Genomic DNA, 27,685 nt, shown 5'->3' with positions numbered 1-27,685 from the left:
GAGATAGATTTTAACATAAAGAGTACTTATGTTTAGAGCAAGATAATTCATTTGGTAGGAATGCAGAAAGTGGAGTTTGGGGAAGGAGATATGAGAATGAGTCAGAGAGAGCACTTAAAATTTGATATCAGGCACAATTAGTATGCCATGGCATAAATATTATTCAGATAAAACTTTATCACAGCACTTCCCTTCAATAAATTGTCAAAGGATAAACATTACTATTTGGAAATACATTTTATTGGTATTATGCTTTCTCTACATAATAGATTGGTAAAGAGTCATTTCAAGTACCAGGCTATTATTTTACACATTCTCCAATGAAAGGCCCTATCAGGCCACCTGCTGAAGTGTAGTGTGTGTTACATTTGAGCCCTCTGACAGCCTCGAGTGAACAGAGGTCTTCTCTGGGAATTGAGGCTGCAAGGCTGGCTAACTCAGCTTTGCCTTCATGAGCCCTGGAGTCCAGCCAAAAGATATCTGCAGGTCAGGGAGGCAAGAAGGGGTAACCCAGGTGTCACTGAAGATTGTATAGATTTGGGGAATGTTGCAGTATTTGAAGGTGCTCCCACCAAAGCTGCTGGTAAGTTCTGGAAATGTCAGGAGAATAATCTTTGTGGACATTGGTGAAGAAGAAGACAGAAGAATAAAAGGCCCAGGACTTCTTCATGGGTATGCAGTTAGGACCAGGGAAAAGACCAAACAGCAATTGAACATTTTAGCCAGATTTGTTTCAGGAAAACATCCTGCTTTCCAAGGATTTAGATGGATATTCTTTTTCACTGGTGACTCAGGCAACACCTGTCAGATTTCTGGTCTCCAAGGGGCTATATTCTCAGAAGGGAGGTTGAAGACTGCACTTCTGATTAACTTCTGACTTCATGAGTCACTTTCTGTCAATAAAATTTCTTTTTGCTTCTAGCACCGAGTGGATTTCCTTCAGCTGATGATTGACTCTCAGAATTCGAAAGACACCGAGACCCACAAAGGTAACCAAAGAGTGCTTCTGAGGGCTACTGGTGGGGCACTCAGAGGGAAGGTTTTGTTCTGAAAATGTGCAGGAAGTATTCCAGGTCGATGAGAATTTCTGCTACATAGCAGAACGACAGAGGTTTAGATGTTATAAATGGTAGCTGGAGGCACCTTCTAGAGGCATGCAGGCATAGATAGCCATGTTCTAAGCTTAAAGGGCAACCCTAAGGAAAACTGGCATGCCAGGAAGAGTCAGTGGCCTGTGGATCACCTACATAAAACCAAATTCCAGTTCTCAGCCTCCTCCAGATCCACAGAATTAAAGTTTCTTCCTGGAAATTTATTAGGTTTCTGCAAAAATAATTGTGATTTTTGTGATTACTTTCAATGGCAAAAACCACAATTACTTTTGCAGCAACTTAATGCATCTAACGTCTAATCAGGAGGCATGCTGTCCAAATAAGGGTGACTTTAATTGGCAATTTTTGGTGAAAGTGTGTTCACCAGGTTAATCGACTATGCAGTTATTTTTTCCTTTGCAATGGATAAGTAACTTTTGGGAAAACCTCTGAGACCATGTAAATATCCTCTTTGTCTTCAATCTTTCACCTACCAGTTTTACAACCCATGTACGATTTTTACCGAAGTCATTGTTACTATGACAGTGGCAAAATGATGGCCATGTTCAGTTTCAAGCCACCAAGATTTGGCAATCATGTCACAAAATTCCTGAATATTTAATCATTGGTTCTAGAGAGCAGGAGTAGGCTGACTTTAGCATACTGCTTTAAATATGTTCATGTCTACATCTACTTCTGTCTGTCTCTCTATCATCTGTTCATCTATCATCTATTTATCTACTTACTGATTATCTAGCTATCATCTCTCTATCTATCCCAATACAACTTGCTGTGATAAAGGAAATAGCCTACTGTTTTAGTGTTTCATCTAGAAATCACTAGACACATATAGCTATTGAGCACTGCACATGTGGCTAGTGCCGCTGATGAAAAATTTTAAATTGTATTTAAGTTTAATTGAATAAAATTTGATTTAAATAGCCCCATGTCGATAGTGGCTACCACATTGGACAGCAGAGCTCTAAACTTTGAGATTATAGTTCAGTTTCACATCAGTATCATCAGGTTCATGGTAACTGAATACAATTATTAGATAGTTGAATTTACCCACAACTGCATCACAGAAATCTTCACTGGTAAATCACAGCTCTGTCGACATTTCTCACATTCCTTTCATATTGGTTTTGGTGGTGAATTACATGGTTGGAACAGGCACTATATTTATTACTGTGTTCCAGGTCTCTAAATGTCCTAATCCAGTCCTGATCAAGCAGACCAGTGATGGGCCATCCTGAGTTTCTCTCAGGAAAAAAATCAAGAGAGGGGCCAACTTGCAATCACAAGAGCTTATACTATTTTAATGCCATTCATCAGACTGCAATCAATCACCACTCATCTAGCTTTTTGTCCATCTTCAGTTGCTGTACATCTGAGATAGTCAATTCTGAGACCTATAGCCTAGGTCTATTACCTGGTGCATCTCAAAGATATAATCCATACTTCTCAACCTGGGCTATGCACACAAATTACAGCATCTTGTGAAATTCAGATTTTGAATCAGTAGTTCAATGGTGGGGTTTGAGATTTTGCATTTCTGTTTTTGTTGTCGTTTTGTTTTGTTTTGAGATGGAGTTTTTGCTCTTGTTGCCCAGGCTGGAGTGCAATGGCATGATCTCGGCTCGCCACAACCTCAGCCTCCCAGATTCAAGCGATTATTCTGCCTCAGCCTCCTGAGTAGCTGGGATTACAGGCATGCGCCACCATGCCTGGGTAATTTTGTATTTTTAGTAGAGAAGGGGTTTCTCCATGTTGGTTAGGCTAGTCTTGAACTCCTGACCTCAGGTGATCCACCCGCCTTGGCCTCCCAAAGTGCTGGGATTACAGGTGTGTACCACCATGCCTAGCCTTTGCATTTCTAATAAGGTCACAGATGCTTATGACCCACGGACCACACTTTGAGTAGCAAGAGGTGGTCTGTATTCCAATATTGGTCTCTTGAGTTCCCTCAAACATATCTAAAGGAAAGGTCCTTTAATTTCCTGTACATCTAGCCATTAATGTTGCAAATTCGCTCAAAGTTTGTCAAGGTATATTGTAGCTAAAATGAATTACATTTTTCTTGGGAGAGAAGACTACCCCATATTAATTTACAATAAAGTACTTTTAGGATCATTCAAAGAGCACACCATGACACTGAGTATGTTATGCAGAAACTTTCTCTCTGGAAATTAGCCAGCTGTGAAGGTGGCAGGGATGGCACGAGGAGGAGTGGATGGCCTACGTTCTTGAAGACCTTGGGGAAAACTGGATTAAAATGATTTGCCTTGTTCTGACTCTGTAAGACACACATCAGAGTGAAACCACCCCCAGTGAGACTCTGAATTGCTTTTCTATTTTTTCCCCTGGGGATTTGAAAGTTCCACTTAGATTTCTCTTCATCTAAACTGTGATGCCCTACATTGACCTGATTTACCTAAAATGTCTTTTCTCTCCTTTCAGCTCTGTCTGATCTGGAGCTCATGGCCCAATCGATTATCTTTATTTTTGCTGGCTATGAAACCACAAGCAGTGTTCTGTCCTTCATTATATATGAACTGGCCACTCACCCCGATGTCCAGCAGAAACTGCAGAAGGAAATTGATACAGTTTTACCCAATAAGGTGAGTGGACAGTGCATGGAGAAGGAGGGAGGAGGTGAAGCCTTAGCAAAGATGCCTCCTCACCACTTCCCAGGAGAATTTTTATAAAAAGCATAATCATGATTGTTTCACTCACAATATGTAGGAAGGCTCTCAAAATAAAAAGAAGGAAGTATAGGGAATGGTTGCTATTGGCAGAAGTATAAGATCTTTGTAAAACAGTCCTCTCCCTGGTTCATCTGCTTTCTGTTACCACAATAATGCTAAGTAAAAAAACATCCAAAAACCTCCGTGGCATTTAACAATATGCATATTGCTCAGACGTCTTGATAGTGAGCTCTGGTGATATTGGCAGGACTTGCTCTGGTCTGGCTGTGGTCTGACGGAGCCTGGCCCTGGGTGGGCTGTGCAGGTTGACTCATCTCTGCCCCACACATGTCTCATGTTTCAGTCAGGTAACCACTGGTGAAGAAGCCAAGCTAGGAACCAGGGTATGTGACTTCTGAGCTAAACTCTTAAACTCTATAATATTGCCTTCCAAATATAACACCAAGGACTAGGTGCATATCAACCACACTGTTTTCAGACCTCTGCCAAAACTCGGATTCTTTGTGGTATGAAGAGACATGGCTTTTGGGCTGGTCTTCGTGTGGCAGTGAGGTGAACACAAAGGGATGTTCTTCAGAGATTACAGTCCAGCCCTGAAGCAACAACTAGGAGACTGTTTCAGCAAGTGAGGACAGGGCTGTGTGGGGTTCTATCCTCTTCATAACTTTGCCTGGCACTGAAATCATGTGCTCTGGTAACATCCACCAGAACCTTCTTTTGTCATATTTGGGATAGAAAGGGACTAGCTTTTCCTCAAATTATTGATAGAGATTTTATATAATATAGTGTTTCTCTCCACATTTTATGTATATAACAAAAGCCCTGCTTTTGTGTATATATGCGTACACACACACACACACACACACACACACACACATATAATACAAATCCTGCTTTGTAACTGTTTTTGTTTGTATATATAATAAAAAGAGTTATGAACCAGAACTTTGGCCAATAATCCTTGTCGCACAGAGAATTTGCTTTTTCTATCTGTTTTCACTTTCTTGGTTACAGACGTGTAACCTCTTTTTTGAATGGTGACAATCACTTTGCCATATTTTATTTGACGCTAGTGGTCATAGCCTATTAGTCATGTTTGCTTCCATGATAAAGAAAAACCACTACACGGTTAGCTAAGGATTTCAGTCCTTGGGGTTAGAGCCATCCTGAATATCTCCCGCTTTCATAACTCCTTCACACAACTTAGTGGGCCATTGAGCACATCAATGGGCATGACAGTTATTAAAATACTTTATGAATGCTACAATCCTTTGCCAGTATGAGTTGTTCTCTGGAACTTCTAACAGTTCAACAGTACTACATGGACTGAGTTAAAAGTTAATTCAAAAATCTCAATTTATCCAAATCTGTTTCTTTCCAGGCACCACCCACCTATGATATTGTGCTACAGATGGAGTATCTTGACATGGTGGTGAATGAAACACTCAGATTATTCCCAGTTGCTATGAGACTTGAGAGGATCTGCAAAAAAGATATTGAGATCAATGGGATGTTCATTCCCAAAGGGGTGGTGGTGATGATTCCAAGCTATGTTCTTCATCATGACCCAAAGTACTGGACAGAGCCTGAGAAGTTCCTCCCTGAAAGGTACGAGGGCCCTGGGAAAGGAGCCTTCCCTGAACCAGCCTGGTTCAAGCATATTTTGCCTCTCTACAGGACAGTCATGGGCTTGCACAATCATTTGCTTGTCTTTTTACATTTAAAAGTTTTTTTATCATGAAATTGATCATTGTCACACTTTACAAACCACAGACTAAAGAAAACTGTAGCCAGTCACAGTCCCAGCAACTTAAGATGAAGGTCCTCAATTATGTCCTTATGGGTCATAAGTGTCCAAAATATAAGGACTCTTTTAAAAACACATGATCACAATGCTATTATTATGTCCCACAAATGAGTATTTTTTCCTTAATATAATCAAATCTTCAGGAATCAAATTTGAATAAAAAACATGGGTCTAATCTTCAAAGAATTTATAGGTTAGTGGAACAGATAGACAAAGAAAGCAGTGATGATACTGCTTTCCATCAATACAGTAGCATCATATGCCTGTGTAAATTATCTGACTTAAACTATTCTATGGAGGTGTGGGGGAGAAAGAGGGAGAGATGGAGATTAGAAGAAGGAGGAGAAGGAGGAGAGAAGGAGGGGTAAGACAAGGTAGGGAGGAGAGGGAGGAGAATTAGAAAAACAAGAGAGGAGAGGAGAAGGAAAGTGCAAAATAACACTTTTGTAGTAGTGCAAGATAATTTCTTCTTCTCCTTCCTCATGACCAACATAAGTGTGACATGAGGCAGGAATCTACTTTTCTGTCAGTCAGTCTCATCATTTACATGCCTTTTGTAGTGTGAACACATCACCACCCTGAATATAATTTGAGTGTTTAGAAATAAATATTCTTTGCAACACTATTTATCTCCTCTCAACAAGACTGAAAGCTCCTATAGTGTAAGGAGAGTAGAAAGGATCTGTACCTTACAATTCTCATAGCAAAATAGGCATAGCAGGATTTCAATGACTAGCCCACAAAAGTATCCTGTGTACTACTAGTAGAGGGGTGGGCCCTAAGTAAGAAACCCTAACATGTAACTCTTAGAGGTATTATGTCTTTAACTTTTAAAATATCTACCAATATGGAACCAGGTTCAGTAAGAAGAACAAGGACAACATAGATCCTTACATATACACACCCTTTGGAACTGGACCCAGAAACTGCATTGGCATGAGGTTTGCTCTCATGAACATGAAACTTGCTCTAGTCAGAGTCCTTCAGAACTTCTCCTTCAAACCTTGTAAAGAAACACAGGTCAGTCAATTTTCTGCACAAATAATGTTTTATTAAGAATTATTTTAACGGAAGGGTCTATATATTTAAAAAAGAATATACTCACTTAATCTTTTAATAATTTGTTCTATGGGCCAAGGAATCTATTTGGACCCATCTATGATCTTTAAGGGTGCTTCAGTTCTGGAGTTCAAAAGCTGTAGCATTAAAAACATCATGCAATGTCAATGTAGATTAGCATGACATGATTATCTACAGTCTCCTTGAACTTGAGCAAAGTTAAATTCAGTTTCAAGTCGATTGGAAAGATGGGGAAGTATTTCGCACAATCATGAGGTGCAATTATTACCTTGTTTTGACTTTTGAATGATGCTCTCCCTTCCCAGAACTTGTAGAAGCTTTCTCATGACAGTGGCTCCCAACCACTAGCTGTACATTGGAATCACCAGGGAACTTTAAAAATTCATGATGCCTGGAACATCTCAGAAATTCTAAACTAATTTGCCCAGAGTGTGGCTTTAAAAGCTCCCCCATTGCTTCTCATGTGAAGCCAAGGTGGAAAATGACTAATTTAAGGTAGTTCTATTGGATATGAAGGACTACCACAGTCCAAGGCCATCCTTACTGACCTCACCTTCCAGATGCCTAGCTCCATCCAACTGGGCTCCTTTTCGACTCAATTATAACTCTACTAATCTTCTTTCCTTTCTTCTCATTCTGTTCTTATCTTTCAAGTCCTAGTTCAATTCCCAAGCCCCTCCAAGGTGTCTTCTTGACCTAGTCCAGGGCTCATTTACTCCTCTGCTCTGTTATTAGTTACTGGAGGCTATTATCATATAATTTCATAATTTGCCATTAAATCATTGAGTTTTGTTTTCTATATTTTCTCTTTATCTAAGAATGTCTTCCCCTCTCCATTAACAATATCCTCTCATTTTATTCCATTTAAAATATCCCAGTGGTGCCTTGCAAGCGACTTCATCTAACTCAAGCATTTGGTCATTTGGTAAATGTTTAAGGAGTGATATGCAGTCAATTGGCTTGCATACAAATATTGTTTTTTAACGTGAACATTTAGCAAATGACATTCATGTATTTGCATGTGTGTGTGCTTGCACATGTGCACATGCATGTCTGTCTGTCTGCAGGGAAAATATATTCATGCCTTTTGAAAATTTTTAAATAATAAGGTGTTATATTTATAGAAAGATTTGGAACCTTTTCTCTGAAGAAGTTAAAGAACAGATGTCATTGATTCATATTAAGCAAGACCCTATACATCTTATTTCTAGGTCTCATGTATTTATTAAGCAACTCCACACCTTAAGCAGGCTTCCTACATAGAAGAGGAAGAAGATAGAGATGGTTTCCATATTATTTTCATATTCCACATTATTTGTGGCTTTAGGCCAGCTAGGTAGCTATCCTGTATGTGTGCTCAGACAGGAGGCTCAGCCCTGAGAGAAGGCAGTCCTCTGGCACACCTAGGATGGGGAAGGTACTCCCTTGGAAGTCCCAAGCTGGCACTTCTTGATCTCCATGGCAATTTTCTTGCTCATCACTCCATGGAGATCAGAATATCACTCTATTGTGTCCCCTCAACACTGAAGGAGTGTCTCAATAAGAAAAGTTGAGTCAAAAAACTATAGGAATTGAGAGGTTCCCCACTTGCACTACCCTTGGAAACCAAGAGAAGATGTTAAAAAATAAAACGATAATGCTTCCTGAAGGTGTCTTCCCATCTTTACACTGGATGGGTTCAATTGGGAGGAATTACTGGACTCTGGAAGTTGAAGACTGTCCATATAATTAAAATGTACAATAGCTACTCAGGATTACCTTGCAAGTTTCAATACACACAAAATTAACTTCATAAGATGCTTTAAAAATAGTTTACCATTATACCCAATAGTCTGGTTTAAATTTTTAAAACTCATCCATTTTACTTAAAATGTAAATCAAAAAAGAACACGGGTTCCCATGAATTTGTCTCAGGTCAAACCTCGCACAGAATAGGTGCTCCATGAATATTTTGTTAAATGATAGATGATGAATGCTCTCACTATCCAATCTTCACACATCTTATAGAGTAAGTATAAAGAATCCAAGATTTATAGTGCTAAAAGTAGTTTTTATATGTTTATAAAGCATTATTGTCAGTAAATTTTTTCTACTTTGATGCTATACTTTCTACTTTTGCTTTATTTAATGCTTCTCAATATGCTTGTTTAACTGTTGCAGATCCCCCTGAAATTACGCTTTGGAGGACTTCTTCTAACAGAAAAACCCATTATTCTAATGGCTGAGTCAAGGGATGAGACCGTAAGTGGAGCCTGATTTCCCTAAGGACTTCTGCTTTGCTCTTCAAGAAAGCTGTGCCCCAGAACACCAGAGACCTCAAATTACTTTGTGAATAGAACCCTGAAATGAAGACGGGCTTCATCCAATGTACTGCATAAATAACCGGGGATTCTGTACATGCATTGTGCTCTCTCATAGTCTGTATAGAGTGTTATACTTGGTAATATAGAGGAGATTACCAAGTCAGTGCTGGGGAAGTAGATTTGGCTTCTCTGCTTCTCATAGGACTATCTCCACCATCCCAGTTAGCACCATTAACTCCTCCTGAGCTCTGATAACATAATAAACATTTCTCAATAATTTCAACCACAATCATTAATGAAAATAGGAATTATTTTGATGGCTCTAACAGTGACATTTATATCATATGTTATATCTGGAGTATTCTATAGTAAGTTTTATATTAAGCAAATCAATAAAAACCTCTTTGCAAAAGTATTATTGGATGCTTTCCTGCACATTAAGGAGAAATCTATAGAACTGAATGACTGAGAACCAACAACTAAATATTTTGGTCATTGTAATCACTGTTGGTATGGGAACTGGAGTGCAGTGGTACGATCTTGGCTCACTGCAGGCTCTGCCTCCCAGGTTCACGCCATTCTCCTGCCTCAGCCTCCTGAGTAGCTGGGATTACAGGCACCTGCCACCATGCCCAGATAATTTTTCTATTTTTAGTAGAGACGGGGTTTCACCGTGTTAGCCAGGATGCTCTCGATCTCCTGACCTTATGATCCACCCGCCTGGGCCTCCCAAAGTGTTGGGATTACGGGCATGAGCCACCACGCCCAGCCCAATTTGATTACTAACATAGGTGAGAGTTAACCCACTATGACATTGCCCATTGTTTAGAAAGAATATTCATAGTTTAATGATGACATTTTTGATGAGACACAGTGGCTCACACCTGTAATCCCAGCACTTTGGGAGGCCAAGGCAGGCACATCATCTGAGGCCAGGAGTTCAAGACCAGCCTGACCAACATGGTGAAGCCCCATTTCTACTAAAAATACAAAAATTAGCTAGGTGTGGTGGCATGTGCCTGTAATCTCAGCTACCCAGGAGGCTGAGGCAGGGGAATTGCTTGAACCTGGGAGGTGGAGGCTGCAGTGAGCCAAGATCATGCCACTGAACTCCAGCCTGAGTGACAGACTGAGACTGCATCTAAAAAAAAAAAAAATTATGCCTTTTTGTAGCACATATATTTTGTAACATACAACTGAAGCCATTATTATATTATTAGTTTTCATTTAATGTTTTCAGCCCATCTCCCCTGATATTTCTGGGAGACAGGAAATGTTTTCTTACACCTCTTGCATTGCATCCTCAACTCCCAACTGTCTGAATGCAATGAACACTTAATAAAAAACAGTTGATTGGTCAATTGATTGGGCAACAAGGCCGAAAGTACTCATTTCTTTTCTTTTCCTATTTCTTCCTTTATTTTCCCTTTCTGAATAATTTAGTCCTAGAGCCATTAGGTGGGTGGCAGCCAGATAGTGTCCACACATTAAGGTAGAGAAGAGAGTCATGGTGGTTCCAAGTCAGAGACCAAGTAGGATGAGGACAAAGTGGGTGTTCATGTGGAAACAGCCTGCCTGGGTGTGGGAGTCCAAGCAAGCAGAGAAGGGGTCCATAGAGAGGTGTGGCCTACAAGAGCAGACAGAGCCTAAATATGGCATGGAGAACTCACGTGAGTTTCAGGATGGCATCCATGAGTGGGAAGTTATGGGTGAGGTTGGGTTACATAAAGGGGATTTATCAAAGAACTAAATATATTAAGGATGATGGAAGCCAGGCTTCTCGTCTTTGGAGAACTGAGTCATGGATTCAGAAAGGGAGAAAACTAGTATGAATCCTATGAAATTAGATTGGAATGGATGTATTCATGTATATTGATACCCTTCTAGATAGATAGATGGTAGATAGGTGATAGATAACAGATATATGACAGATAGTTATATAGATAGATGAACTACATATATGTATTTGTATGTGTGTACAAAAAAACATATATTTCCTACTTTACTGAAAGGTCTAGGTAACAATGATATTTCAATAGCAATGAGCACACTTAGTGCCCAGATCTTGGCTTATGAATACCATATTCCACGGAAAGGAACCAGAGCTCTTTAGAGAAATGCCTGATTCCAGGGCCAGGGTTAAGAATGTTCAGACAAGCCTAGGACACATTTTGTGCCAGGAAGCAAGAAAATGTTCAAATGATTTCCAAGTAATGTTTGGAAATGATATTTGAAAAAGACTTCCAAATGGTAACCACAAATTATTTTCAAATGATATTTGCACAAACCTAAAGACTCCACCAAAGAACTATTAGAACTGATGAACATATTCAGTAAAGTTGCAGTTGCAGGATATAAAATCAACATACAAAAATTAGTAGCATTTCTATATGCCAATAGTGAACAATCTGGCAAAAATAAAAAAGTAATCCCATTTACAAGAGCCACAAATAAAACTAAATACCTAGGAATTAACTTAATCAAAGAAGAGAGAGATCTCTACAATGAATACTGTAAAACACTGATGAAGGAAATTGAAGAATACACAAAAACAGAAGGATATTCCATGCTTACATATTGTAAGAATCAATATTGTTAAAACTGTCCACACTACCCAAAGCAATGTACAGATTCAATGCAATCCCTCAGAATACCAATGACATTCTTCAAAGAAATAGAGGAAAAAATTCTAACATTTCTATATAACCACAAATACCCAGAATAGCCAAAGCTATCTTCAGCAAAAAGAACAAAACTGGAGAAATCTTATTACCTGACTTCTAATTATACTACAGCGGTATAATAACCAAAACAGTATGGTACTTGTATAAAAACAGACAGATTGACCAATGAAATAGAATAGAGCACCTGGAAACAAATCCACACACCTGAAGTGAACTCATTTTTGACAATGTTGTCAAGAACATACAATGGGGAAAAGACAGTCTCCTCTGGTGCTGGGAAAGCTGGATATCAATATGCAGAAGAATGAAACTAGACCCCTGTATCTCACCAGACACAAAAATCAAATCAAGGTGGATGAAAGACTGAAATTTGGCCAAACATGGTGGCTCATGCCTGTGATCCCAGCACTTTGAGAGGCAGAGGCAGACAGATCACTTGAGGTCAGGAGTTCAAGACCAGCCTGGCCAATAAGGTGAATGAAATCCCATCTCTACCAAAAAATACAAAAGTTAGCTGGGCATGGTGGTGCATGCCTGTAGTCCCAGCTACTCAGGAGGCTGAGGTTGGAGAGTCACTTGGACCCATGAGGCGGAGGTGGCAGTGAGCCAAGATCATACCAATGCACCCCAGCCTGGGCAACAGAGTGAGACTTTGTCTCAAAAAAAAAAAAAAAAAAAAAAGACTGAAATCTAAGACCTCAAACAATGAAACTGCTACAGGAAACATTGTGGAAACTCTTCAGGACATTGGTCTGAACAAAAAATGCTGAAGTAATACCCCACAAGCACAGGCAACCAATGCAAAAATGGACAAATGGAATCACATCAAGTTAAAAAGCTTCTGTGCTGCAAAGAAAGCAATCAACAAAGTGAAGACCCAAACCAAAGAATGGGAGAAAATATTTTCAAACACTCCGACAACAGATTAACATCCAGAATATACACAGAGCACAAACTACTCTTTGGAAAAAATTTAATAGTCCTAATAATCAAAAAATGGGCAAAAGACTTATACAGACATTTCTCAAAAGAAGAAACACAAATGCCACATAGGCATATGATAATGTGCTCAACATCACTGATCATTAGAGAAATGCAAATCAAAACTACAATGTCATCTCTCCCCAGCTAAAATGGTTTTAATCCAAAAGACAGCCAATAACAAATGCCAGCGAGAATGTGGAGAAAAGGGAATTCTTGTACACTGTTGGTGGAAATTATTACAACCACTATACAGAACAGTTTGGAGGTTCCTCAAAACATTAAAATGGAGCTATCATAAGATCCAGAAATCCCCGTGCTGGGTATAAACCTGGAAGAAAGGAAATCCATATATTGAAGAGATACCTTCATTCCCATGTTCACAATAGCCGCCATTCACAAATGCCAAGATTTGGAAGCAACCTACGTGTCCATCAACAGATGAATGGATAAAGAGAGTACTTCACTTATATACAATGGAGTACAATTCAGCCATGAAAAAAGCATGAGATCCTGTTCTTTGTAATAACATGGCTGGAACTGGAGGTCATTATGTTAGGTGAAATAAGCCAGGCACAGAAAGACAGACATTGCATGTTCTCACTTATTTATGGGATCTACAAATCAAAACAATTGAGCTAATGTCTGGGTCTTAGTCAATTTTGTACCCTAAGTACTGGGAGCACAGCTGTTAAAATACATGATGAATGCTTTAATACAGGAATGAATAGGTGAGAGGCACAGGGTGGTTGGGTGTTTTTCTGATACATAGTATCTTCCTTGACACATTCAGTACAACTCTCAACAGGTAAGTCTCTTCATGTATGTTACCTTCTGAGGAATTAAGTGGCAGAACATGACTTCTATTATTTTCCTTTGCAGAACAAGACCAATTGCATTAGTTGGGAAACAGTGCTGGCTGCATTTGAGTCCCAAGCAACCATTAGTCTATTGCTATCACCACAGACTCAGAGGGGATGACACACAGGGGCCCAGCAATCTCACCCAAGTCAACTCCACCAACATTTCTGGTCACCCACCATGTGTACAGTACCCTGCTAGGGTCCAGGGTCATGAAAGTAAAGAGTCTGGAAAGACTGTGCCCTTGAGGGACTCACCTCTGCTAAGGGAAACAGGCACAGAAACCCACAATGGTGGTAGAGAGGAAAGAAGACAATAGGACTGTGTGAGGGGGATAGGAGGCACCCAGAGGAGGAAATGGTTACATCTGTGTGAGGAGGTTGGTAAGGAAAGACTTTAATAGAAGGGGTCTGTCTGGCTGGGCTTGGAAGGATGTGTAGGAGTCATCTAGGGGGCACAGGTACACTCCAGGCAGAGGGAATTGCATGGATAAAGATCTGTAGGTGTGGCTTGTGGGGATGAATTTCAAGTATTCTGGAATGAGGACAGCCATGGAAAAAAGGGCAGGTGAGAGGAGATATAATCGGTTTCATGCCAATGGCTCCACTTCAATTTCTGATAAGAACTCAGATTCCATGGACTCCCTGATAACACTGATTAAGTTGTTTATGATTCCTCATAGAATATGAACTCAAAGGAGGTAAGCAAAGGGGTGCGTGCGATTCTTTGCTACTGGCTGCAGCTGCAGCCCCACCTCCTTCTCCATCACATAAATATTTTAGCAGCTTGGCCTAAGACTGCTGTGCAGGGCAGGGAAGCTCCAGGAAGACAGCCCAGCAAACCAGCAGCACAGAGCTGAATGTAAAACTCAGAGGAGACAGTTGAAGAAGGAAAGTGGCGATGGACCTCATCCCAAATTTGGTGGTGGAAACCTGGCTTCTCCTGGCTGTCAGCCTGGTGCTCCTCTATCTGTCAGTAACTGTCCAGATTCCTCTCCTCTGTTAACTTGGACTTGGGGTGCTACTCAGGCCCCTGTTCCCTTATCTGTTTTGAAGATCAAAAGAGATGTTCAAGGAGGAGTAGATTAATTGTTGGATGCTACAAACACATAGATGTTATTATTGATCTTATGCAGATTTATGAAGAAATAAATAAACATTTGTCCCAGCCACCTTCTCATTTTGGTAACTATGAGGGTTTAGGGACAGCATTTGGTAGTGGGAATGATCTGATTAGGTTAGATTTGACCTATACTAATCAATGAAAACCCAGCAAAGGCAGATTACAAACTGCTGAACATGATGGGGAGTGTGATCCTCATCCCCTTTCCAGGTTCTGGGGATTCTGGGGACAGGAGGCAGCAGCTTGGGTTTTTGTCTCATTACCTTCGTTTTCTCGGTTCTCTGTCTGCTAGAAGAGATGTGTAGAAGTTTGTCCCCTGTGGGGGGGAGGAGCCAAGATGGCCGAATAGGAACAGCTCCGGTCTATAGCTCCCAGCATGAGCGACGCAGAAGATGGGTGATTTCTGCATTTCCATCTGAGGTACCGGGTTCATCTCACTAGGGAGTGCCAGACAGTGGGCGCAGGTCAGTGGGTGTGCGCACCATGTGCGAGCCAAAGAATGGCAGGGCATTGCCTCACTCGGGAAGTGCAAGGGGTCAGGGAGTTCCCTTTCCTAGTCAAAGAAAGGGGGGACAGAGGGCACCTGGAAAATCGGGTCACTCCCACCCAAATACTGCACTTTTCCGAAGGGCTTAAAAAACGGCGCACCAGGAGATTATATCCCACACCTGGCTCAGAGGATCTATGCCCACGGAGTCACGCTGATTGCTAGCACAGCAGTCTGAGATCAAACTGCAAGGTGGCAGTGAGGCAGGGGGAGGGGTGCCCACCATTGCCCAGGCTTGCTTAGGTAAACAAAGCAGCTGGGAAGCTCGAACTGGGTGGAGCCCACCACAGCTCAAGGAGGCTTGCCTGCCTCTGTAGGCTCCACCTCTGGGGGCAGGGCACAGACAAACAAAAAGACAGCAGTAACCTCTGCAGACTTAAATGTCCCTGTCTGACAGCTTTGAAGAGAACAGTGGTTCTCCCAGCACGCAGCTGGAGATCTGAGAACGGGCAGACTGCCTCCTCAAGTGGGTCCCTGACCCCTGACCCCTGAGCAGCCTAACTGGGAGGCACCCCCCAGCAAGGGCAGACTGACACCTCACTTGGCCGGCCAGGTACTCCAACAGACCTGCAGCTGAAGGTCCTGTCTGTTAGAAGGAAAACTAACAAACAGAAAGGACATCCACACCAAAAGCCCATCTGTACATCACCATCATCAAAGACCAAAAGTAGATAAAACCACAAAGATGGGGAAAAACAGAGCAGAAAAACTGGAAACTCTAAAAAGCAGAGCACCTCTCCTCCTCCAAAGGAACGCAGTTCCTCACCAGCAACGGAACAAAGCTGGACAGAGAATGACTTTGACGAGTGGAGAGAAAAAGGCTTCAGATGATCAAATTACTCTGAGCTATGGGAGGATATTCAAACCAAAGGCAAAGAAGTTGAAAACTTTGAAAAAAATTTAGACGAATGTATAACCAGAATAACCAATACAGAGAAGTGCTTAAAGGAGGTGATGGAGCTGAAAACCAAGGCTCGAGAACTACCTGAAGAATGCAGAAGCCTCAGGAGCTGATGCAATCAAATGGAAGAAAGGGTATCAGCGATGGAAGATGAAATGAATGAAATGAAGCGAGAAGGGAAGTTTAGAGAAAAAAGAATAAAAAGAAATGAGCAAAGCCTCCAAGAAATATGGGACTATGTGAAAAGACCAAATCTACGTCTGATTGGTGTACCTGAAAGTGACGGGGAGAATGGAACCAAGTTGGAAAACACTCTGCAGGATATTATCCAGGAGAACTTCCCCAATCTAGCAAGGCAGGCCAACATTCAGATTCAGGAAATACAGAGAATGCCACAAAGATACTCGTTGAGAAGAGCAACTCCAAGACACATAATTGTCAGATTCACCAAAGTTGAAATGAAGGAAAAAATGTTAAGGGCAGCCAGAGAGAAAGGTCAGGTTACCCTCAAAGGGAAGCCCATCAGACTAACAGCAGATCTCTCGGCAGAAACTCTACAAGCCAGAAGAGAGTGGGGGCCAATATTCAACATTCTTAAAGAAAAGAATTTTCAACCCAGAATTTCATATCCAGCCAAACTAAGCTTCATAAGTGAAGGAGAAATAAAATACTTTACAGACAAGCAAATGATGAGAGGTTTTGTCACCACCAGGCCTGCCCTAAAAGAGCTCCTGAAGGAAGCACTAAACATGGAAAGGAACAACTGGTACCAGGTGCTGCAAAATCATGCCAAAATGTAAAGACCATCGAGATTAGGAAGAGACTGCATCAACTAATGAGGAAAATAACCAGCTAACATCATAATGACAGGATCAAATTCACACATAACAATATTAACTTTAAATGTAAATGGACTAAATGCTCCAATTAAAAGACACAGATTGGCAAGTTGGATAAAGAGTCAAGACCCATCAGTGTGCTGTATTTAGGAAACCCATCTCATGAGCAGAGACACACATAGGCTCAAAATAAAAGGATGGAGGAAGATCTACCAAGCAAATGGAAAGCAAAAAAAGGCAGGGGTTGCAATCCTAGTCTCTGATAAAACAGACTTTAAACCAACAAAGATCAAAAGAGACAAAGAAGGCCATTACATAATGGTAAAGGGATCAATTCAACAAGAAGAGCTAACTATCCTAAATATATATGCACCCAATACACGAGCACCCAGATTCAAAAAGCAAGTCCTGAGTGACATACAAAGAGACTTAGACTCCCACACATTAATAATGGGAGACTTTAACACCCCACTGTCAACATTAGACAGGTCAATGAGACAGAAAGTCAACAAGGATACCCAGGAATTGAACTCAGCTCTGCACCAAGCGGACCTAATAGACATCTACAGAACTCTCCACCCCAAATCAACAGAATATACGTTTTTTTCAGCACCACACCACACCACATCTATTCCAAAATTGACCACATAGTTGGAAGTAAAGCTCTCCTCAGCAAATGTAAAAGAACAGAAATTATAACAAACTATCTCTCAGATCACAGTACAATCAAGCTAGAACTCAGGATTAAGAATCTCACTCAAAACTGCTCAACTACATGGAAACTGAACAACCTGCTCCTAAATGACTACTGGGTACATAACAAAATGAAGGCAGAAATAAAGATGTTCTTTGAAACCAACAAGAACCAAGACACAACATACCAGAATCTCTGGAATGCATTCAAAGCAGTGTGTAGAGGGAAATTTATAGCACTAAATGCCCACAAGAGAAAGCAGGAAAGATCCAAATTTGACACCCTAACATCACAATTAAAAGAACTAGAAAAGCAAGAGCAAACACATTCAAAAGCTAACAGAAGGCAAGAAATAACTAAGATCAGAGCAGAACTGAAGGAGATAGAGACACAAAAAACCCGTAAAAAATTTAATGAATCCAGGAGCTGGTTTTTTGAAAGGATCAACAAAATTGACAGACCACTAGCAAGATTAATAAAGAAAAAAAGAGAGAAGAATCAAATAGATGCAATAAAAAATGATAAAGGGGATACCACCACCAATCCCACAGAAATACAAACTACCATCAGAGAATACTACAAACACCTCTATGCAAATAAACTAGAAAATCTAGAAGAAATGGATAAATTCCTCGACACATGCACTCTCCCAAGACTAAATCAGGAAGAAGTTGAATCTCTGAATAGACCAATAACAGGAGCTGAAATTGTGGCAATAATCAATAGCTTACCAACCAGAAAGAGTCCAGGACCAGACAGATTCACAGCCGAATTCTACCAGAGGTACAAGGAGGAACTGGTACCATTCCTTCTGAAACTATTCCAATCAATAGAAAAAGAGAGAATCCTCCCTAACTCATTTTATGAGGCCAGCATCATCCTGATACCAAAGCCGGGCAGAGACACAACAAAAAAAGAGAATTTTAGACCAGTATCCCTGATGAACATTGATGCAAAAATCCTCAATAAAATACTGGCAACTGAATCCAGCAGCACATCAAAAAGCTTATCCACCATGATCAAGTGGGCTTCATCCCTGGGATGCAAGGCTGGTTCAATATACACAAATCAATAAATGTAATCCAGCATATAAACAGAACCAAAGACAAAAACCACATGATTATCTCAATAGATGCAGAAAAGGCCTTTGACAAAATTCAACAACTCTTCATGCTAAAAACTCTCAATAAATTAGGTATTGATGGGATGTATCTCAAAATAATAAGAGCTATCTATGACAAAACCAGGGCCAATATCATAGTGAATGGGCAAAAACTGGAAGCATTCCCTTTGAAAACTGGCACAAGACAGGGATGCCCTCTCTCACCACTCCTATTCAACATAGAGTTGGAAGTTCTATCCAGGGAAATTAGGCAGGAGAAGGAAATAATGGGTATTCAATTAGGAAAAGAGGAAGTCAAATTGTCCCTGTTTGCAGATGACATGACTGTATATCTAGAAACCCCACTGTCTCAGCCCAAAATCTTGTTAAGCTGATAAGCAACTTCAGCAAAGTCTCAGGATACAAAATCAATATACAAAAATCACAAGCATTCTTATACACCAACAACAGACAAACAGAGAGCCAAATCATGAGTGAACTCCCATTCACAATTGCTTCAAAGAGAATAAAATACCTAGGAATCCAACTTACAAGGGACGTGAAGGACCTCTTCAAGGAGTACTACAAACCACTGCTCAAGGAAATAAAAGAGGATACAAACAAATGGAAGAACATTCCATGCTCATGGGTAGGAAGAATCAATATCGTGAAAATGGCCATACTGCCCAAGGTAATTTATAGATTCAATGCCATCCCCATCAAGCTACCAATGACTTTCTTCACAGAATTGGAAAAAACTACTTTAAAGTTCATATGGAACCAAAAAAGAGCCCGCATCGCCAAGTCAATCCTAAGCCAAAAGAACAAAGCTGGAGGCATCACGCTACCTGACTTCAAACTATACTACAAGGCTACAGTAACCAAAACAGCATGGTACTGGTACCAAAACAGAGATATTGATCAATGGAACAGAACAAAGCCCTCAGAAATAACGACACATATCTACAACTATCTGATCTTTGACAAACCTGAGAAAAACAAGCAATGGGGAAAGGATTCCCTATTTAATAAATGGTGCTGGGAAAACTGGCTAGCCATATGGAGAAAGCTGAAACTGGATCCCTTCCTTACACCTTATACAAAAATTAATTCAAGATGGATTAAAGACTTAAATGTCAGACCTAAAACCATAAAAACCCTAGAAGAAAACCTAGGCATTACCATTCAGGACATAGGCATGGGTAAGGACTTCATGTCTAAAACACCAAATGCAATGGCAACAAAAGCCAAAATTGACAAATGGGATCTAATGAAACTAAAGAGCTTCTGCACAGCAAAAGAAACTAACATCAGAGTGAACAGGCAACCTACAAAATGGGAGAAAATTTTTGCAACCTACTCATCTGACAAAGGGCTAATATCCAGAATCTACAATGAACTCAAACAAATTTACAAGAAAAAAACAAACAACCCCATCACAAAGTGGGTGAAGGACATAAACAGACACTTCTCAAAAGAAGACATTTATGCAGCCAACAGACACATGAAAAAATGCTCATCATCACTGGCCATCAGAGAAATGCAAATCAAAACCACAATGAGATACCATCTCACACCAGTTAGAATGGTGATCATTAAAAAGTCAGGAAACAACAGGTGCTGGAGAAGATGTGGAGAAATAGGAACACTTTTACACTGTTGGTGGGACTGTAAACTAGTTCAACCATTGTGGAAGTCAGTGTGGTGATTCCTCAGGGATCTAGAACTAGAAATACCATTTGACCCAGCCATCCCATTACTGGGTATATACCCAAAGGACTATAAATCATGCTGCTATAAAGACACATGCACATGTATGTTTACTGAGGCATTACTCACAATAGCAAAGACTTGGAAGCAACCCAAATGTCCAACAGTGATAGACTGGATTAAGAAAATGTGCCACATATACACCACGGAATACTATGCAGCCATAAAAAATGATGAGTTCATGTCCTTTGTAGGGACATGGATGAAATTGGAAATCATCATTTTCAGTAAACTATCGCAAAAACAAAACACCAAACACCGCATATTCTCACTCATAGGTGGGAATTGAACAATGAGAACACATGGACACAGGAAGGGGAACATCAGACTCTGGGGACTGTTGTGGGGTGGGGGGAGGGGGGAGGGATAGCATTGGGAGATATACGTAATGCTAGATGACGAGTTACTGGGTGCAGCACACCAGCATGGCACATGTATACATATGTAGCTAACCTGCACATTGCACACATGTACCCTAAAACCTAAAGTATAATAATAAAAAAAAATAAAAATAAATAAATAAATAAAGAAGTTTGTCCCCTGTGGACCTGGTGGTTCCTGCTCCCCTGCCTTCCACCCCAGGATATCATTTACATAACACAGCGGGGAACACCAAGACTTCACGGGAAGCTGTCACCTGGCTCTTCCCTCTTTTCTGTGCCATGCCCCTAAACATCCCCTCCCTCCTATGACTCACTCCTCCACCCTGTCATACACAGAACTATTTACTTTGCAATGATTAATCTCTGGAGCAAAGGAGACTTGGAGGAAGTTTTGAGGATTTATTCTTTGCTTTAATCTTTTTCCTCCAGTCTTCAGGAAGCTAGGATTAATATAGAGCTTTGTTTCTCACCTAATGGGAATCTACTAGCAGCCTGTAAAGGCAGGAGCTGTGAAAGCCAATTTGGATTTTACACATTTTTTTTCCCCTTTATGTTATAGTACAGGAGGACAAACCCTCTCACTGGTGGGATTCCTGGCATCCTAGAGCAGGTGGAGAGAAGAGTTACTTTCCACTGTGGGTAGTGGAGGCTCCACCTGTCACATTAACTTCTACCTCAGTTTGACTTTTATTAAGAGCAGGGAACCACAATGACATGAAAATAGACAATATAAACCTCATTTTAATTTTTTCACAGAAAGCTTAGGAATTCAGTGAGTTGTGGCAACATGGTTTCCATTGTCTAACATTTTAAAATGAATTGTTATGGTTTACATTCATTCATTTTTAAACCAGAATTTTTTGGAGATAGATTATTTCCAGCATGTTCCTTCTGGATGATAAAAGAGGGCTGTTAGTTCAGTATTTGTGACAGTAAATGTGTGTAAAAAAACATCACCTTTCCAGAATAATGTCAGGAATATGAGTCTAATGCATGAATGTATATCTCTAAGACAAGACTGCATATGTCTTTTTAAATATGCATGCCTGATAGTTTATTTTAATACCTCCTTTTTGAACATACCTGCTTAGCAGGTTATCTTAAACTGTCAGGCAGGGGAGGGAGCAATACTGTGAGCCAGTGATGATAGCAAAAGCATCCAGGTAGGATCCGTATGAAGTGAGAAAATATTCCTCATCCCTCAGGGTAGAACTCCAAAGAGAACTTCATGGGTCCTGGCCCCACAGTGGAGGTCACTCAAAGGGCAAACAGGTTGGCATCTCATCTGCTTCAAGCCTGGACACAGGGACATCAAATGTGTAACTCTGTGTGTGGTCTGCCATGTTGTGGGGCTGTCACTACAGACTCGGGCAGCCAGGCAGACAATGCCTTAGCCTTAGATGATGCTGGTGCAGCCCAGGAGTCAGAAACTGTAGTGTAGACTATGCCCTTATTAGGCAAACACAATTACATGCAATAGATGACTGGCTTTTCTGTAAGCCTCTTCATTGGAACCGAAAGTGGCATTACTCTACCAAACAGAGGAGAGCTGGAAAGAAACTAAACAGTTTGCCCAGCACAGCCTCTGCCTTGACATGGAACCATGTTGAGTCTAGACACTCACCCAGATCTTTCCTTGGGGCCAGTGCTGCTGACACATTAACTCATTAGTTTGTCCTGGCCTGAGAGATCATGTAACATGTAGAAGGTTTAGAAGCAGAGATTAGTGTCATTGATTTGCTATGGCTGTAACAACAATGGAAGAAACTGGAGTGGGAAAACCCAAGGCCACCCTGGTTTTGGTAGATGGTGCACACACTTCCACTAACTGTTCTGGGGCAAGGATCCAAATGCTGCCTCTGCTGGGTCCTCCAAACACGACCCTCCATGCCATTTCTCAGTTGTATTTTACCACATATTATCACAGTCACCGGATTTGTACAGAACATTTGGAACCTATACTGCCTTAAGTGCTACCCGTTATAGAAGAGAAAACAAGGTCTTAATTCAACTATCTGGAACATTTTATGTTTACTCATGTAAAATACTGCATCTTTTGCTATCAACAGGAAGGTACGTGGACATTAGAAGGCCCCTGCCTTTCAGCTGAAAGCACATATGAGGCATATGGATCCATTTATACACACCATGCTTTTCAGCTGCATTTTCCTAATTTGCCTCTCTGGGACCAACCTTGTGGGACTAGCAGATTCACGGTTGAGTTGATGGCTGGTGACCTCTGCCATCAGCTTTTCTTCTTCATCCAGTGCTCCACCCCTCAGTAACATCAGACTGGGAAGGTCTTCAGAGATCCAGAACCCCCAGTTGGGGGAGTCCATACATGACCCATCAAAGATGAGTTGCAAGCAGGCCTGCCATAAGGAGCAGCAGCCTTAATGGGTTTTCCTACAGAGATAGTCGACGTACAGAGGCAACAAACTGACTGCTTGGTGATTGATCACCTTGAAAAAAATGAGCATGTCTGGATATATTAGTCCTTTGTTGCATTGCTATAAAGAAATACCTGAGGCTGGGTAATTTATAAAGAAAAGAGATTTAATTGTCTCATGGTTCTGCAGGCTGTACAGGAAGCATGGCGACTTCTGCCTCTAGGGAGGCCTCAGGAAATTTACAATCATGGCAGAAGGTGAAGGAGAAGCAGGCAGATCTTACATGGCTGGAGTAGAAGCAAGAGAGGGTGGGGAGGAGGTGCCACACACTTTTAAGCCACCAGATCTCATAAAAACTCATTGTCATGAGGACAACACCCAATGCAGCATGGTGTGAAACCATGAGAAACTGCTCATAGGATCCAATCACCTCCTATCAGGCCCCACCTCCAGCATTCGGGGTTACATTTCAACATGAGATTTGGGTAGGGGCACAGATTCATACCATATCACTGGCACTGTGCTTATCAGGTGAATATCACCAGTTGGAAGGCTAGATTCTGCAAGTGGAGGAATGTCCTGGAAATTGGTTCCTTAAGTTGTGTTTCTTCTGCACACTGTCATTCTATGAGTCAATCATCCTCCCCAATAGCTGAAATCAACCAGATCATCTGACCACAGTGACTGAGGTGTAGCTGAAAGAGCTCGCATTTCTACGAGGCCAGTAGAAGCCTGGAGCACAGTTGTCAATCTGTAGAAATAAGGACTCTGACTCCTCCAAGACCTCTCTGTGAATGACAGTTTAAGAAGGGCCAGATCCTAAAACAGGGTCAGAGCTTACAGGGAAGGGAAAGCATAAAAGCCTTTGAGCAAATTTTAAAGACATGGCCACAATAGGCTCTCAGTGACCCTCTGTGACTGAGTGGATGCAGTGATGCAAAATCTCATCATCACTGCTGAAGACAAAAAAAAAAAAAAGTCACCCTTTCTACCTAGGATGAGAATCCCCAAATCAGTGGGGTCCACTTACTAAATGGACATAAAGGAATGAAGTGCCCTGGAAGAATTCCTGCCTGAACCTCTCAGGAGCACTCATGTTTGAGGACATTTATCAAGTATTCACTCCAGGATTGGGACCATGAAGACTTCAGTTGCTTTTAGCTAATCATTGTGACTTTTGGGGTCTCACGGTGCAGGCAGGAAAGGACCCGGTGAACAAACATAATCATTGCTGTTGGAGTTACTGTTATTATTTATTGTCTTAATGTTACCTCCTTCTCTTGACTATTCCAGTTCCTCAGTCAGTGAGTCATCAGCCCCTATATCTATAAAGTCACAATCCCTGTGATCTGATTTCTGTTTCACTTCGTAGATATGAAACCCATTCACCACTGGGTCATTTGCACCTGCTTGAATCATCTCCAAGAAATGCCAAATTCCCTGAGGGTTTTTCCACGGCTCTACCTTAGCTCTTACTCCCTGTGACATCTTTTGCAGCTTTGAGACACACAACAAAGGGGTTCTGCTTTACTTCTTTTTATTCAAAGGCTGCACTTTATTAGTGATTCTGAGGAGGGAGTGGATGTAACTGAGATGAAATAGTGTTGTCTATCAAACTCAGATCTTTTTTTTTTATATAATACTTTCAGTTCTAGGGTACATGTGCACAACATGCAGGTTTGTTACATATGTATACATGTGCCATATTGGTGTGCTGCACCCATTAACTCATCATTTACATTAGGTATGTCTCCTAATGCTATCCCTCCCCCTCCCGCCACACCACGACAGGCCCCAGTGTGCGATGTTCCCCTTCCTGTGTCCGTGTATTCTCATTGTTCAATTCACACCTATGAGTGAGAACATGTGGTGTTTGGTTTTTTGTTCTTGTGACAGTTTGCTGAGAATGATGGTTTCCAGTTTCATCCATGTCCCTACAAAGGACATGAACTCATCCTTTTTTACAGCTGCATAGTATTCCATGGTGTATATGTGCCACATTTTCTTAATCCAGTCTATCATTGATGGACATTTCGGTTGGTTCCAAGTCTTTGCTATTTTGAAGAATGCTGCAATAAACATACATGTGCATGTGTCTTTACAGCAGCATAATTTATAATCCTTTGGGTATATACCCAGTAATGGGATAGCTGGGTCAAGTGGTATTTCTAGTTCTAGATCCTTGAGGAATCACCACACTGTCTTCCACAATGGTTGAACTAGTTTACAGTCCCACCAACAGTGTAAAAGTGTTCCTATTTCTCCACATCCTCTCCAGCACCTGTTGTTTCCTGACTTTTTAATGATCGCCATTCTAACTGGTGTGAGATGGTATCTCATTGTGGTTTTGATTTGCATTTCTCTGATGGCCAGTGATAACGAGCATTTTTTCATGTGTCTTTTGGCTGCATAAATGTCTTCTTTTGAGAAGTGTCTGTTCAAATTCTTCGTCCACTTTTTGATGGGGTTGTTTGATTTTTTCTTGTAAATTTGTTTGATTATTTGTAGATTCTGGATATTAGCTGTTTGTCAGATAAGTAGATTGCAAAAATTTTTTCCCATTCTGTAGGTTGCCTGTTCACTCTGATGGTAGTTTCTTTTGCTGTGCAGAAGCTCTTTAGTTTCATTAGATCCCATTTGTCAATTTTGGCTTTTGTTGCCATTGCATTTGGTGTTTTAGACATGAAGTCCTTACCCATGCCTATGTCCTGAATGGTATTGCCTAGGTTTTCCTCTAGGGTTTTTATGGTTTTAGGTCTGACATTTAAGTCTTTAATCCATCTTGAATTGATTTTTGTATAAGGTATAAGGAAGGGATCCAGTTTCAGCTTTCTACATATGGCTAGCCAGTTTTCCCAGCACCATTTATTAAACAGAGAATCTTTTCCCCATTTCTTGTTTTTGTCAGGTTTGTCAAAGATCAGATGGTTGTAGATGTGTGGTATTATTTCTGAGGGCTCTGTTCTGTTTCATTGGTCTATATGTCTGTTTTGGTACCAGTACAATGCTGTTTCAGTTACTGTAGCCTTGTAGTATAGTTTGAAGTCAGGTAGCGTGATGCCTCCAGCTTTGTTCTTTTGGCTTAGGATTGACTTGACGATGCGGGCTCTTTTTTTGGTTCCATATGAACTTTAAAGTAGTTTTTTTTGAATTCTGTGAAGAAAGTCATTGGTAGCTTGATGGGGATGGCATTGAATCTATAAATAACTTTAGGCAGTATGACCATTTTCACGATATTGATTCTTCCTATCCATGAGCATGGAAAGTTCTTCCATTTCTTTGTGTCCTCTTTTATTTCATTGAGCAGTGGTTTGTAGTTCTTGAAGAGGTCCTTCACATCCCTTGTAAGTTGGATTCCTAGGTATTTTATTCTTTTTGAAGCAATTGTGAATGGCAGTTCACTCATGATCTGGCTCTTTGTCTGTTATTGGTGTATAAGAATGCTTCTGATTTTTGCACACTGATTTTATATCCTGAGACTTTGCTGAAGTTGCTTAGCAGCTTAAGGAGATTTGGGGCTGAGACGATGGGGTTTCTAGATATCCAGTCATGTCATTTACAAACAGGGACAATTTGACTTCCTCTTTTCCTAATTGAATATCCTTTATTTCTTTCTCCTGCCTGATTGTCCTGGCCAGAACTTCCAACACCATGTTGAATAGGAGTGGTGAGAGAGGGCATCCCTGTCTCATGCCAGTTTTCAAAGGGAATGCTTCCAGTTTTTGCCCATTCACTATGATATTGGCTGTGGGTTTGTCATAAATAGCTCTTATTATTTTGAGATACGTCCCATCAATACCTAATTTATTGAGAGTTTTTAGCATGAAGAGTTGTTGAATTTTGTCAAAGGCCTTTTCTGCATCTATTGAGATAATCATGTGTTTTTTGGCTTTGGTTCTGTTTATATGCTGGATTACATTTATTGATTTGTGTATATTGAACCAGCCTTGCATCCCAGGGATGAAGCCCACTTGATCATGGTGGATAAGCTTTTTGATGTGCTGCTGGATTCAGTTTGCCAGTATTTTACTGAGGATTTTTGCATCGATGTTCATCTGGGATATTGGTCTAAAATTCTCTTTTTTTGTTGTGTCTCTGCCAGGCTTTGGTATCAGGATGATGCTGGCCTCATAAAATGAGTTAGGGAGGATTCCCTCTTTTTCTATTGATTGGAATAGTTTCAGAAGGAATGAATGGTACCAGCTCCTCCTTGTACCTCTGGTAGAATTTGGCTGTGAATCCATCTGGTCCTGGATTTTTTTGGTTAGTAAGCTATTAATTATTGCCTCAATTTCAGAACCTGTCATTGTTCCATTCAGAGATTCAACTTCTTCCTGGTTTAGTCTTGGGAGGGTGTATGTGTCAAGGAATTTATCCATTTCTTCTAGATTTTCTAGTTTATTTGCGTAGAGGTGTTAATAG

The 27,685-nt window shown here is 40.8% G+C and overlaps 1 protein-coding gene across 1 annotated transcript in view; it reads left to right on the top strand.

Moving 5' to 3' along the window:
• Positions 1–9,475, top strand: part of LOC129041702 (cytochrome P450 3A7) — a 30,689-nt gene extending 21,214 nt beyond the window's left edge. The window contains exons 9-13 of the mRNA XM_054497204.1: positions 923–989; positions 3,552–3,712; positions 5,181–5,407; positions 6,464–6,626; positions 8,847–9,475. Of these exons, the coding sequence (XP_054353179.1) occupies positions 923–989; positions 3,552–3,712; positions 5,181–5,407; positions 6,464–6,626; positions 8,847–8,942 (714 nt within the window). The 3' untranslated portion in view covers positions 8,943–9,475. The remainder of the gene's footprint in view (positions 1–922; positions 990–3,551; positions 3,713–5,180; positions 5,408–6,463; positions 6,627–8,846) is intronic.
• The last annotated feature ends 18,210 nt before the right edge of the window (positions 9,476–27,685 follow it).

The sequence above is a fragment of the Pongo pygmaeus genome, chromosome 6 (genome assembly GCF_028885625.2).
Source record: "Pongo pygmaeus isolate AG05252 chromosome 6, NHGRI_mPonPyg2-v2.0_pri, whole genome shotgun sequence".
NCBI classification, from domain to species: Eukaryota; Metazoa; Chordata; class Mammalia; order Primates; family Hominidae; genus Pongo; species Pongo pygmaeus.
Note: the sequence above shows the minus strand (reverse complement) of the source record. Positions and strands in the feature narration are given on the sequence as shown.